This window comes from Vanessa cardui, chromosome 5, assembly GCF_905220365.1.
Source record: "Vanessa cardui chromosome 5, ilVanCard2.1, whole genome shotgun sequence".
NCBI lineage: Eukaryota > Metazoa > Arthropoda > Insecta > Lepidoptera > Nymphalidae > Vanessa > Vanessa cardui.
This window is the reverse complement of record NC_061127.1, coordinates 323,719-339,494: the sequence shown is the minus strand read 5'-3', so window position 1 is coordinate 339,494 and position 15,776 is coordinate 323,719. Positions and strand designations below refer to the sequence as shown.

Genomic DNA, 15,776 nt, shown 5'->3' with positions numbered 1-15,776 from the left:
ACTTAATTGTTAAATGACGATTCAAAAGACCCTACTTGAATAAAGTTTATTTTGATTTTTTTGATTGATAAATAGGAACAAATATGTTACATATACATTTGTGTATTTCTAAAACTGCTAAAAAGCGTAGCGAAAAATGCTCTAAACCTTATGCTCAAAAAGAGACTGATTTTAGCTTAGCTCTGCGACATTCAGAGGCTGTTACTATTATAATAAAATAAAAAAAAATCGTCATTATAATATTGTAACATAAAAGACGAAATAATTACTTTTAAAATTATATAGCACAGATAAAGTAATCCAATGGGATTGCTGACGATAATTGTATCGTGAACTAAATTGGCATATAAATGTGGCACATTCTGTAGAAAATTCTAAAATAATACACCACAGGCAACCTGTCCTACTAATTCGTTGAACAGATAAGATTAGACCCAACTGATAAGCCCTAGGTGCTGATAAACGAAATCAACCAGTGACGAGCTATATGTTAACAAAAACGGACAGAAAACAAAAGAAAAGTGATCTCGCAATCGATATAAAGAACTATTGAGTGAATTCAAAGGAATCCTGAGTGTTTTTTGTGATAATGGTGTCTGTGCAGACGATAGCCACGATTGTGGTTAAAGTATTCAAAATCGTAAGTAAATCCATACCTATTTAGTATTACAACAGATAAGATCAGACCATTACTAAATACTTTAAATAATACGAAAAACTATTACAATTTTAGCGTTACTTGAATGTTTTATAATAACGGTAGTTGGATCAGATTTCGTTCTGGATTAAAAACGTGACAAGTCGTGTTGAAATATAACTTTTAGAATAGAAGTTTTTGCAAGAAGTTGTTACAATAAATATTCATCTCATTATTTAATAATAAATATATGATTATGTGACATTATTGGGTTGATGTTTTGGAAAGATACAATTAGATCTTAAACCTCAAAAGAAGAGCTCGACCTTGGCCCAATAGTATTTAAAGACCTTACATTTAATCACAATTATATGAATTATACATAACTCAGAAACTATATATTATATATAACTATATAAATATATGATACATAGTGGAATAGTAATAATTTCAACAATAATGAATGATTCATTTCACATTAATATTTCATACAATATAGGTGTGGTTATATTGATAAAGACTCTTGAATGTTTATCAATGTTATAAGAATACAGAGTTTTATTATTATTATTAGTCATGGCAAGTTTGCCAGACTCCAGCCAATAAAAGCAAGCATCTATTTCACGTATGCCCGTTATTGACTTACTTATTGATTCGACATGTGATAACAATACACAGTGATTGTTCATTGGCTAAAATTAAAATTATAACTAGTGATCGATGGCTGATGGCTTGCAATGACCACTAGCACCATTTTTAATGTGAAAAAGTATATATTCAAAATTGATAATCTGTGTGCTCATTCATATGAGAATAAGTATATATATGAGACAACATCACATACATTACTCTGATCCCAATATAAGTAGCTAAAGCACTTGTGTTATGGAAAATCAGAAGTAACGACGGTACCAAAGACACCCAGACCCAAGACAACATAGAATACATCTACATAATATAATCTACATCGACTCGGCCGGGAATCGAAACCGTGACCTCGGAGTGGCGTACCTATGAAAACCGGTGTATTCACCACTCGACCATATAGAACTATATAGAATTTAACTTCTGTGAAGTATATCGATTTTAGTATGTGAAAATTTATTTCAATATCATCATGTATTAGTAAGATATCATTAATAAATGAATAAATTAATAACTTCACCTATAATAGTGATATAATTATCATATAACAAAATTGAAAAGTGCTATCGATCCTATAAATTATTTAACGATCAGTTATCCCGTGTCTGATGACCATTAAATAGGATAGTAATAGTATTAGTACTTAAACGTTATAAACAATGATCCTTGTATAGCTCATGCCTTATGCTATAAATGGGACAAGCCCTATGGCCCAATTTCTTATCATCTTGATAACGCCACGCCTTGTTGAATTAGCGACTATCAAACTATTCAAATGCCTCACTAAAATCTAAAAGAACTACTTTTTATAATTAACATGACTTCAACGAAAAACTGTGTATGGTGCGTTTACGATTTTAACTTGTTAGCCAATAAATATTGTACTGATGGAGAAAGGTCTTCTTTTTATTGATAAGGTGTGGAGTTTATTACACTACGTTATTTTGATTCACTCAGCTCATTCATTACACTTACAGAGTAAACATAAATTTGTATCAGGAGTAAAATGTCGTCAAAAAGAGGTAAGAATAGTAAAGGAAAAAGGAATATGTTTTAAAGCGCATGCGCCGATTGCTTCTATGTTATAAAAACCTACTCATGATTTAATATATTTTTGCAAGCTGTTACTTATAAATATATGTCGTCGATAATGAATAATTATTAACTTACTCATTTTGTTATATCTGTGGGGTGTGAACGCCGTGACATGAGTCACGTGATCGGAATCGTTTTGAAGGGACAACTGTCACAGGCTTAGCATTCTTGTTTTTCGAGAACGTTACATCTGAAGCTACGTTTTATTAAAGATAAAGAGATACAGTTCGGGCCTTCCAAACGGGACCGTTGGTTCACGCAACTATAATAATTGGATTATACAACACAAGAATTGTCATCTTTGTAATTAATTGCCCGAGACCCATGAACCCTATACCAAAAGATCCTACTGATGACGAGCCTGCCGTTGATATATCGCAGTCGCCGTCATCAGAAGTGGGATACACTCGGGCATCGCAACCACCAACTACCCATGAAAGCCAATGGCAGATGATGTTTGAACTTCAACAACGGAATATGGCGCAGCTTATTGAAGTTATGAAATCACGTCAAGCCGTACCAACACTCCCAGAGTTCAATCCTGACTCTAATGATGCTGATGCACGTGCCTGGTGTTCGACTATTGATATTTGTATGGCAGAACAAGCGTTGGAAGGAGGTGCCTTGATCATTGCGCTCAGCAAGTCCTTGAAAGGCAGTGCTTCTTCGTGGCTGTCACAAGTATCACACTCTGGTATGACGTGGACTTATTTTAAGGAAGTGTTTCTTGCTCGTTATGATAGTACTGAAACCGTTGCAGCAGCTCTTATAAATATCCACAACGGTCGTCCAAAAGAAGGCGAGTGTATGGCTGCATATGCAAGTCGATTGATGACGTCACTAATAGCGAAATGGAAAAACCTGACTGCTGAGGAAATTGCTGTATCGTTTGTACTTGCACATACCTCACAATTTGACACTACACTTCATCGTCTGGCATGCACCACCGAAATTTCCAACAGAAGCAAGTTGCTGCAAGAAATGAAGTCATTTTCTTATTTGAAACGCAACCAACATGATCGTCACAACAAAGTGTCAGATAACAAACGTTTCAAATCTTCAACATCAGAACCTTTGACATGCAATTATTGTGGTAACGTGGGTCATAAGTTGATTGACTGTCGCAAAAGAAAGTTTAATGCAGGTCAATCTCGAGGTGCATCCACAAGCTCTTCGTCGATAGCCGTTCCTAACATAAAGAAAAACGTAATTTGCTTCTCTTGTGGCGAAAAAGGACACATCGCAACAAACTGTTCAAACTTCGGCCCTCGCAATAATAGCAGCACAAATGGAAAGGCTGGTATAGGCGGAGCACTACCACAGCGTCGTGTGGACTATATAGCAGCACAAATGGAAAGGCTGGTATAGGCGGAGCACTACCACAGCGTCGTGTGGACTATTGTGAGATACAAGGCGTGACGGGCCAACTAGAACACTCCGGTGAGTCGTACTCATTTTACTTCGATTCCGGTGCCGAATGTTCTCTCATAAAACTTAGTGTAGCTAGTAAATTTTTAGGCACACGTTATCATGCCTCTGTTCATATTACCGGCATTGGTAACTCAACGCTTTGTTGTACCGAACAAATTCAAAGTGACGTTGTTATTAATGGGAATTGTTTGTCAATTTTATTTCACATTTTGCCCGATAACGCCTTAAGGCAAGACGTTATGATAGGTCGCGATATTCTAAAACTAGGTTATACCATTACGATGACAGATACTTGTTTAACAATTACAAAGTTTAAAGAAGTTGATTTTTGTGAAGTACCTTTAAGTTTTAATTTGCATAACGTAAATTCAGATATTTCCTTGGAAAATAAACAAAAATTAGTAATGTTGTTAAATGATTTTTCCGATTCGTTTGTTGACGGGTTGCCAAAAACGCGTGTTACAACTGGTGAATTAAATATTCGTTTGATAAATCCAAATGTTGTTGTTCAACGTCGTCCGTACCGATTAAGTCCAGGTGAAAGGCAGGTTGTGCGTACCATAATTAACGATTTGTTACAAGCAAAAATTATTCGTCCTAGTTGTTCTCCCTTTTCAAGCCCTATTTTATTGGTAAAAAAGCGTGATGGTAGTGATCGTATGTGTGTGGATTATCGAGAATTAAATAGAAATACTGTACCTGATCGCTTCCCACTGCCTTTAATTTCTGACTTGATTGCAAGACTGTCTGGGGCTTATTTCTTCTCCTGCCTAGATTGTGCAAGTGGGTTTAATCTTATACCCGTAAGTGTCGAAAGTATTGAACGTACTGCTTTCGTTACCCCAGATGGCCAATATGAGTATCTCACAATGCCTTTCGGTTTACGAAACGCGCCAAGTGTTTTCCAACGTGCAGCATCAAATGCCTTAGGTAACTTAGTATATTCATACGCGATCCTTTACATGGATGATATTTTAATTCCGTCACTAGACGAAAAAGAAGGCTTAGAACGGTTACGTGAGGTTTTGACAGCTCTGACTAAGGCTGGTTTTTCACTTAATATTTCGAAATGTTCCTTTTTAAAACGTCGCGTAGAGTTTCTTGGGTATGATATAACAGCTGGTGAAGTGAGGCCTAATCCAAGAAAAGTCGAGGCTCTTACCAAGTTACCACCACCTGAAAATGTTCATCAACTCAGGCAATTCATTGGCCTTGCCTCTTATTTTAGAAAATTTATTTCTGGTTTTTCTCAAATTATGACCCCTCTTTTTCATCTCGTTTCCTCTAAGTTGTTTGTTTGGAAGCCAGAACATGAGAAAATTCGAGTGCAAATTACTTTTCTTCTAACAAATAAGCCAGTTCTTATGATTTTTAATCCTGATCTCCCCACGGAATTGCATACAGATGCCAGTGCGGAAGGTTATGGTGGTATCCTCTTTCAAAAAGACGATAGATTACATGTGGTCGAATACTTTAGCATGCGCACCACGAAAGCCGAGTCAAAGTATCACTCTTATGAGTTAGAAACCTTGGCCGTGGTGAATGCTGTAAAACATTTTCGACATTACTTACAAGGACGTCATTTTACCATTGTAACTGACTGCAACTCCTTAAAAAGCTCTTTTAATAAACTCGATTTGACGCCTAGAGTACACCGATGGTGGGCTTTTCTTCAGGCATTTGATTTTGAAATAATTTATAGACCCGGTAAATTAATGAGTCATGTAGATTTTTTATCTCGAAATCCACTCTCTACAACTTCAGAGGTTAAAGCCCAAAAGATTGAGCAAAAACGAGTCGATATTGCAACTTTGTCCGAAAATTGGCTTTTAGCAGAACAAATTCGTGACTCAGAAATTCAGTCTATTGTTTTAAAGCTTCAAAATAACGATTTACCAGCTGATGATGCTAAAACTTACGAGATACGTTCTGGTGTATTATTTCGCAAGATTCAGAGAAATAACCGCACTCGCTGCCTACCTGTCGTGCCGCGTGCGTTTCGTTGGTCTGTAGTGAATCATATTCACGAGGCAGTTATGCATCTTGGTTGGGAAAAGACGCTTGAGAAACTTTACTATCATTACTGGTTTGATCACATGTCGAAATATGTGCGTAAATTTGTAGACAATTGTATCACATGCAAGGTATCAAAATCTAGCTCTGGCAGGGTACAGGCCGAACTTCATCCCATACCGAAGGTATGCATACCATGGCATACTTTACATGTGGACATAACAGGAAAACTTAGTGGTAAAAATGACACGAGAGAATACATTATCGTTTTCGTAGATGCCTTTACAAAGTTTGTTTTGTTGTATCATACATTGCGGATTGATACACCGAGTATGATCAAAGCACTCAAATCTAGTATTTCCCTCTTCGGTGCTCCTAGTCGCCTAATAGCCGATCAAGGTCGTTGCTTTGCAAGTAAAGACTTTAAAGACTTTTGTGAATCTCATTGTATTGCTTTGCATTTAATTGCTACAGGCTCTAGTCGTGCTAACGGACAAGCTGAGAGGGTAATGGGAACGTTAAAGGGTATGTTGACGTCTGTTGAAACGTCAGATAGGTCGTGGCAAGATAGTTTAAAGGAAATTCAGTTAGCGTTAAACTGCACTGTTAACCGTATAACGAAATCGAGTCCTTTAGAACTTTTGATAGGTAAGGTAGGAAGACCCCTAAATCTTTTGTGTGCAGATGATAATGAGAATGTAGTTGATATAGCAAATGTGAGAGAACAAGCGGTATGGAATATAGAAAAGAGCGCCAAATATGAGAAGTCCCGTTTTGATAAAAATAAGGCAAAATTAGTAAAATATGTTGTTGGTGATTTAGTTCTAATAAAAAATGAAGAACGGAATCAAGTGAAGCTTGATCCTAAGTATAAAGGTCCTTTTAAAATAATTGAGCTACTTGAAGGTGACCGGTATGTTTTAAAGTCTTTAACTGGTAATAGGACATACAAGTATGCCCATGATCGCATAAGAAAGATGCCACAAGATCAAGTTCCGAGTGAATTAGACGTATTAAGTGAAGAGTTAGATATAGAGGATGCGGGTGAAGGCCCATCCACCAGTACAAACTAGTAAATTATTACACAAAGTAAGGCTATAGCTTACCAGTGAGAAGGACTGGTAATGTATATCGTGTTTGGGGCTTATCAGTGAGAAGGACTGATACTGCCCACTTATGTTAGACTTGGGTATACGTACCAGAGAGAAGGACTGGTACTGTCCCATACGTTATTGATCTTAACACAGAGAAGGATTGTTATTGACCCCTCTGTCGTCTCAGACTTACTGGCAAGAAGTGCTAGTACTGTGTGTTGTTGTCAATACTTGGTGTATTAAATAATTACTATGATTTTGTAAAGTTAATTGGAGTTTTAATCTAACTTGTGGTATCCTTTCTGATGTGACTTAATTATGAGCTATTTTTCTATATGGTCAGGTAAGCCGAGCTAAGAGATGACTACAGCTGTATTTTGTTTTGTTGCCAGATACAAATACACACGAGGACGTGTGACTCGTCAGATTGGCCGTGTCGTCGATAATGAATAATTATTAACTTACTCATTTTGTTATATCTGTGGGGTGTGAACGCCGTGACATGAGTCACGTGATCGGAATCGTTTTGAAGGGACAACTGTCACAGGCTTAGCATTCTTGTTTTTCGAGAACGTTACATCTGAAGCTACGTTTTATTAAAGATAAAGAGATACAGTTCGGGCCTTCCAAACGGGACCGTTGGTTCACGCAACTATAATAATTGGATTATACAACACAAGAATTGTCATCTTTGTAATTAATTGCCCGAGACCCATGAACCCTATACCAAAAGATCCTACTGATGACGAGCCTGCCGTTGATATATCGCAGTCGCCGTCATATATAAATAAGTCAATTTCTATGTGTTTGAAATTTCTTTTATTCGCTACTAAATAGTAACCGTCTTAATTAATTATTTTCTATGGTTTTATGCCATCCTTTCCGATTGATGGTGACTCTTCGAGTATGGTGAATCGTATGGTTGCATAAATGTATGTGATTACGAATCTGTGGTTAGTTAGTTTCGCAATTCATATCCACGGCGCATGAGTAACCTCTCTCGATGAGTAATTACAGCACTTGCTGCTAATAAATGTAATTTCCGTTATAGTGTTTGCGTTGAATCCTTATCAGATCAGCGGAATTTCGCTTATCTGTATCGTATCTTGTTGTGAAATATTTCGTTTAAATTATAGATGACTTGTCATCTAACATACAATGAAGGTTAGATCTTAGTAAGTAGACCACGAGAACACATAATACAATCAGTTTGTTGGATATTTGGATCACACTTGACACAAATGAAAAAGTTATGTTTTTGCATCGGAAACTGACTGAAATGCGACACTAAAGTTTAATATTAGGGCACTTCAATAATTTAAAATACAAAACTAAAACATCTTAAAATTCGTATATAGAATATATTGGGTATTTATTGAGTGTGTTTTTATAAATACTACTAGATAACGTATTAAAACAAATTGTAATATTTATATAATGTTTAATATTTAAGATTGCATTTTTGTAATTTATTTACAAGTAATAGAAGTAATATATTTTAATTAAAAAAAAAGAATTTGAACGCTTGTCACGTCAAGTCTTAATTGAAAGTGGGTGAAACTGCGACACGCATCTAACAGGACCATAATACTAACACCTGTCCGCGGCTTTACCTGCGATTGATTGGAGTGCAGACTGTGGGTATATTTTCCCGGGCCAGGGTAAAACGAAAAAAAATCTAAAATTAGTATTGGTTTATAAAATCGGAGGAGGTCGGATGGCCCAGTGGTTACGACGCGTGCATCTTAACCGATGATTGCGGGTTCAAACCCAGGCAAGCACCGCTGCTTCATGTGCTTAATTTGTCTTTATAATTCATCTCGTGCTCAGCGGTGAAGGAAAACATCATGAGGAAACCTGCATGTGACAAATTTCATAGAAATTCTGCCACATGTGTATTCCACCAACGCGCATTGGAACAGCGTGGTGGAATATGTTTCAAACCTTCTCAGGGAGACGAGGCCTTTAGCCCAGCAGTGGGAATTTACAGGCTGTTGTTGTTGTTGTTATAAAATAAAAAACACATTATCTTTTCATAGTACATAGTATAAAACAAAGTCCCATACCACTGTCTATCCCTATGTGTCTATGCCTAGATCTTTGAAATTACGTAACGGATTTTAATGCGGTTTTTTTATAGAAAGTGTTTCGGAAGGAAGGATTTTGTATATAATATATAGACAATATTCTAAAGAAACGCTGACTATTTTAGGACTTTCTAATGTGATGTCGTAAACAAACAAATTCTGTAGCATATTTAGTATCAGCATTGCACCCGCACACCAAGCCGGGGCATGTCGCTAATTTATTACTAAATTAGGAAGCAACTGGCTTCTTATTAAACAGTCATATATCGGCTTTGATTTGACGAGGAAGTAATCAATATTCATTATTGTTTGATCCCAGCATCGCGTCGGCGACAATTAAAGCTTGGTATTGTGATAACTGTTATGCTATCAGCTGCCGCACAGAGTATGCAATAACCAGACATATACATATGTGTCTAGATTGCAAACGATTCTCTCGACACGGATAATCTATAAATACTTACATTCAAATAGGCAAAGGTAAAACAGTTCTTCTTTTGGGTAGCTGTTGACAGCTTTAGTAAAATCAATAAATGAGAAAAAAACTTTTCATGCAAATTCATAATAATATTTTTATTTTTAATTTTGAAAATAATTATTATGTATGTATTCATACATACACGAATGAGGTTTGTCATGTTAAATTAGAGTCCAAGCCTTTATTTCGTTCATTGTGTACTTTGATTCCACCCAGAAGAACCGTCTTTCACTGGTACCTGTTATTTATGATAAAATGTAATCAATTTCAATACCTTTTCTTAACTAAAATATAAAGACGTTATGTCGATCCATATCGACATAACGTCTTTATATATAAAACCATTTTTATAATTATGTCGATAATATACATTATGATATATATTTTTAGAATGGAAAAACGTGTAAAAATGTTTAAAGAAACTTTAAGGAACCTCAATCAAACTTTTAGGCGGGATAATTTTTTCTTCGATTTATCGACCGAAAAAAAAGTATTTGTAATTCACATTGGTAATTTATAATTGCTTACAGTTTATTTAATCAAGAGTAAAATAGCTAAACATTATGAGTGAAAATTTACAGAAGGATGCAGTTTCCTTTAACTGATTTTTAAACGGTACCAATTACTTAAAGTGATTTTAGTATCTTGCCTTTTAATGAAATTTGGAACACATAAATCATTTTGTTGAAATATAATGTTTTGTAGTAAGTAATAATTTAGTTTATTGCTATAATTATAATCAATATCGTATAATTATTTCAAAAACAATTTTCCGCGTAATTTGTTACTTTATTTAGAATTAATCGATTACTATAAATTTTCACTTAATCAAGGCTGCGTAATAATAATTATTTCGATATTAGTTTTTATATTAAATTAATTGACAAATCGGAATCATCAAACAATTAGCGGTTTGTCCTCGTTACATTTATTTTGGCGGTTAAATTTATATTTAATTTTATAACACAGCGAAAAAGGATTTGGCAGAATGTTGCGGCTCTTTGCCAGACCGATGAAAACTTGGTTGTAAAAAATTTGATTGACAGTGAAAGTTGTGATTTCTTAACAAAATTTTTATTTGTCGTTTTAGTAATTTTGCTTAATAATGTTAAAAAACTTTTGTTAACATTTATGATTGTTAATTAAATATTGAATTGGAATAGGAAGAATTGAAAAATATGCTACGGATAGGAGTTAGCATAACATATGCTTATGCCGTAATTGTGGGAAAAATTACGCATATGTTCAATACATGGGTTTGAAACTTGTGTAACTTTTGTAAGGTTTTATGTTGTATTAAGATGTTTTAAATATAATTTATCTAAGATCAATGCTTAAACAGTAGCGTTTAGCCAATTTAAATGCAAACACTCATACCTATCAGATCATATTATATTCATACATATCAAGGAGGCATTTTACAGCAGACCATATTCAGTGAACGATGTTTAGAAAGTCGGTGTGGAGTTGGCTACAATATCGTTAGCGTTAGATATGTTAAATATTACTGTATGAAGTATAACTCATTATTAGAGTAAGATACAAAAAAATGTCTTTCATAACTCTTCCTCCATAGACTTCTTATTACGTTAAATAAATCCCCTTGTTTGTGAAAAACAATGCAATTACTCATAGGCTAAATTATACTATTCAATTATTGTAATTATTATTTTTATTTATTTATATTATTATATTAACAGAATGACATCACCGGGAAATTAAATAGTCAACAATTTTTTAATATACCAAGTTGAAATATCTGAGAAACTATTGATATTTAACTAATATAAAAAATGTACATATTTCCTCTCGTTTTTTGTTATCTGTGGGAAAAGGAAAAATCTGTAAAAGGAAAACAAGGAAGCACACACTATTTGATTTGACCAATGAACGCACACAGTACCTGTCAGATGGTACCAAAACATTTGCCGAGAAGATAAAATGTTAATATTGGGTGTATTGTAAATACATATGTATATGTATGTAATAACAGATTATACATAAATATGTACTGTCTACATTTTGGTTATTTATAAAAATAAAAAAGGCTGTAGTGTGAATGTAAGAAATAAGTGTACTCGTAAATAACACATATAAATATTCGAAAATTTTGATCTCAGTATCAAGTAAACCTAATACAGACTCTATATTCATTGCTCTGTGGCACGCCTTCCTTGAGATGAATGGAAGCGTTGACTTTTGACCTGCACATGAGTAATTTTATTAATTAACTAATTTGTTCCTTGTGGCCAGTTCGTCGATATTACGAGTGCTAATTAGAGTAGCATTAGTAATGCAAAAAGTCCTTTAAATATATACGTAAGTGGGTTTATTTATCTGTACCTTAAGGAGGAATTATTGTTTATATTTAATTGTGTGAGATAATTTTTCCATTCTTTAGAAGCAATACTTTCATGATGATATAATTTGGACGATAATTGCTAGAAAAAAATTGTAAATGTACTATGAATGTTGTTTAGAAATGCCACCAATAAGATTGTAACAGACCTTATATTATTTTTTTATTAATTATTTTATCACCACCCACCTCATATTCTATGAACTATCCTAACCACTGTTTAACACTGTTTGCCTAGAAGAGATCGCTATGTAGAGAGGTAAGGTAAGGTCGAATTGTACGCCTCTTTTATTAAGTCTAGATCCATGTTGTATTTATTTATTTCCTTTGTTTGGTGTACAATAAATTACAAAGAAAACTAAAGTAAAGTAAAGTAACCCTTATGTTTAATGCATAACTAAGTTTGACCCGTAAGTCACATAGCAGAGAACGAAAGATATAGATAAAGGTATATATGTTTGTATGTATGTAGTAGTATGAAATACCTCCGGTACTTCGACAGATGGATCACACAGCGTCAAATGTCGTAGGTCACGGTATCACAAACGAGAATTACACGAGAAGACTTTACTTTGAATATTTGAAATACATCCAAAAAAATATCAGCTGGTTCTTTTGTAGACAATAGCTAAATTAAAATAAGTTATATCATGTGACACTACGCTACTATGCAATGTGTTATGCCTGAAAATAGTCAGATACACAATCTGTGTACAACACAATTACGACTAGGTCAAGATTTTTATTTTAATAATAAATGCTTAATGAATAACTTACATCGAATTATTTACAAGCACTACGCGTTATGAAAACAATTTACTTTGCGTTGCTACGACGAAGTGTTTTGTTGTAACATATAAGGTTATCTCAGCAATGGTAACGACGCAATCGAACATCATAATACGTCGGCTGATTGTTTGGTGTATCTGAGGGCGACGGACAATAGGTAATTAAAGCAAGACAATATGGTATAGCATTAGGTTCATTTCAAGTTGTATTATCTAGTCGATATCCTTATCAAGATACGTTTAGATACAACCTAATGTAATTCTTATAAACAGTCGCATAGAGTTCTTATTGTTATCTATAACGACCATACGTTTCATGCATAGCAAGAAAATACTAATAAATTTCATTCCTATGAGATCATTTGATAAGATTTCTGGTAACAAATTGTTGTTTGTGAACTCATATCGAAAAGTGACTAATTTTAAAAGATTCATCAAACATCCTGACTTCCGACTTTCGATTAAACAGACTTACGTAAATATTCAGTCACGTGATACCCAAAAGTTCATTATGATCAGGAATTCGATCTAAAGGCATTTCATTAAATCGGTTTTATGTTGATTGTCTGTATCAGGTACTCAACATCGTGATCTTGGTGCTCTATCGTACTGGATACAATGGAGAGTTCCTGGGAGTTGGAGGCACGTGGAACCTCAACGAGGAAAAGAACCCTGATGCTGAAATCGTGGCCTCCGGTGTGATTGTGGGCTATCTCATTTACACACTCGTGCAAATCGTCACATTCCTCTTCGGCACTACTGAGCACAAGAGGTTAGTGTTTTTTTTTCTTTACTTCAAGTCTTAATTAACTATCACCAAAAATACCAATAGAAACTTAGTAAATAACTTTTGATAAGGATCAATTTTAGTTAAATAAGTTTCAATTGGTATGTTTGAACTAAATCATCGATCAGTTTATTTTATGGATTGATTTTTGATCCTAGACATCAAGGTTCTTTATTTATATATGCTTTAGATGCTGCGGACAGTAAAATAAGAGCAAATGTTAAAAATATTACGTTTTTCTTCAGAGCTCTGTCCGAAATCGTGATGAACTTCATCGGTGTGTTCATGTGGATCGCGGTGGGCGCGGTCGCGCTGCACTACTGGGGTGGATACCAGGGAGAACACCAGTTCCAATTCGTTTTTGCCGAAAAACAGGTAAATTTGGTGCTCAAGTGCCCTATTGCAAATGTGACGTGGCTGAAAGTGGTTCTCAAGTGCTCTTGAGCCCGGAAATTTAAGGATAGCATACTCCAGTATGTCGGAATGATCATTGATCTTGTGTCTTCAATATTTTTGTAAGGTTTAAGCGAGGGAATAAGGAGTTTAGCTGCGCACACGCACAATTCCATCGATCGTTGTGATTGGCTGCAACTTTGATAGAAATTATGAAATATTAGAGTAACTTATATCGTTCTATTACGTATAAAATATATGTATGTCATATTTCAGAAGTTCGAAAGATACATATTTCTTCGAGGTTGTAATAAATATATTAACTCATATATGCATTTGATATACGAACCGGATTAATTACATACTAGATTCTAATTACAAGTATTTGAAGGATTACTAGAAATAAAACCCCTTTCTAACATTGCCGGTATATAGTCTTCTAACACAGAAAAAAAATCATATCTTTATGCTGTTTTTGCCCAATCGTTGCTTTTTATGATCAGAATTTCATTTATTTAAACATAAGTACATTCTAGTTAGTATAGGAATAATGTAAAGTAACTGTCCGTTAATATCTAATACTTAATAATGTCCCACTGCTAGCCAAAAGAGCATCCTCTCCTTTTGAGGAGAAGACCTGAAGATAACTCCACCCCATTGTTTAGTTGTTAGTAGGATTTATGGAGTCAAGATATTATTGCAGATAGAAAGGATTATATCCAACACAGGGTTCCTGGTGATGGTTATTAATCACCAAAAATTACTAAGTAAACACATGAAACTTGCTTGCCCTCATGTTAACCCACAACTTTCAATGGAAAGTCCTAGCCATTATATGTTTAAGCTGCTGACAGCGTTCTGATGCCTTCCATTCGTGTGTTTATAGATTAAATAGAAAAGTTATTTAAACGCAGATGGTCGTAAGATTGAAGACAAACACGTACAAATTAACACTTTTATTTATTTCAGGTTGGATTAGCGGTCGGTGCATTATGTGTCATCCAGGGCGCGGTATATCTCCTCGATACGGCGCTGTCCGTCATACATTTCACGAAGGAAATGTAATCTTAATAACATAGATTTATTTGTTTAATAACTAAGTTTTAAATAAGCGCCATTTATTTCTGTAGTTATAACGATTAACTCTTTAAAACATAAGGTCAGTACCCATCAACCTATAAGGTTAGGTTACACTTATTGTATTCTAAACTTTCACGTTTCACGCATTTTCCAAACAGCTCTCCGAAGATTTTAATATATTTCCCACCTCTATATTAATTTAGTTAAGGATTAGTTTTTTGATGTTATATCGATGAATTCATATTTTATATGTGCTTATTTTTATTTTAAATAAATTTAATTTAACCAATTGTTTTGTTTTATTTAATAATATTTATCCATATGTTATATTATTCATTGATTTTATTAATAATGGATATAGAGTAAGAGGACGACCAAGGAAGCGATGGATGGATTGTGTGAAAAACGATATGGTTAGAAAGAATGTTGCTTGTGAGATGACGTCCAACAGACGTATGGAAGGAGAAGACATGCTGCGCCGACTCCAAATAAAATTGGGATGAGGGCAGGAGGATGAAGATGCTGATGTTATATAATTCATAGTACTGATAATGTTGTAAAACATGATGAATTTCATTTGTTTTGGGATAGTTTTAGATATACGTATGTATATACATAAATAAGGCGAGGTTTTTTTGTATCCTAAATGGAAAAAATACTGAACATACATAATACTTATACACAAAATGCAACTTGTCACCTATAGTTTAAAAAAAGGGCAGAATACTCGTTTATGGATTGATGTTTATACAATCGGTAATGTTTAAATTTTCTCCGCAACAGGGACAAACATTACGTAATTAATTTAATTTGAATACTATCTTGTACAAATTGATAGTGAAGCTTGAAGAAATATAAAAATTATCAACTATTCCACTGTAACGCTAAA

General features: G+C 34.3%; 1 protein-coding gene across 1 annotated transcript; it reads left to right on the top strand.

Annotated features, from left to right (window-relative positions):
• Positions 1-461: 461 nt before the first annotated feature.
• On the top strand, positions 462-15,176 carry LOC124529875 (protein snakeskin). Its single transcript, XM_047103809.1, has 4 exons — positions 462-640; positions 13,203-13,399; positions 13,660-13,789; positions 14,777-15,176. The coding sequence occupies exons 1-4, from the start codon at positions 590-592 to the stop codon at positions 14,870-14,872; spliced, it is 474 nt and encodes a 157-aa protein (XP_046959765.1). The 5' UTR covers positions 462-589; the 3' UTR covers positions 14,873-15,176.
• Positions 15,177-15,776: the final 600 nt, after the last annotated feature.

Excerpts from the sequence above, each read along its gene's own strand:
- LOC124529875 (XM_047103809.1), top strand. The coding sequence starts at position 590 with ATGGTGTCTGTGCAGACGATAGCCACGATTGTGGTTAAAGTATTCAAA. Across the intron at positions 641-13,202 it reads TGGTTAAAGTATTCAAAATC|GTACTCAACATCGTGATCTT; the intron begins GTAAGTAAATCC and ends TGTCTGTATCAG. Across the intron at positions 13,790-14,776 it reads TCGTTTTTGCCGAAAAACAG|GTTGGATTAGCGGTCGGTGC; the intron begins GTAAATTTGGTG and ends TATTTATTTCAG.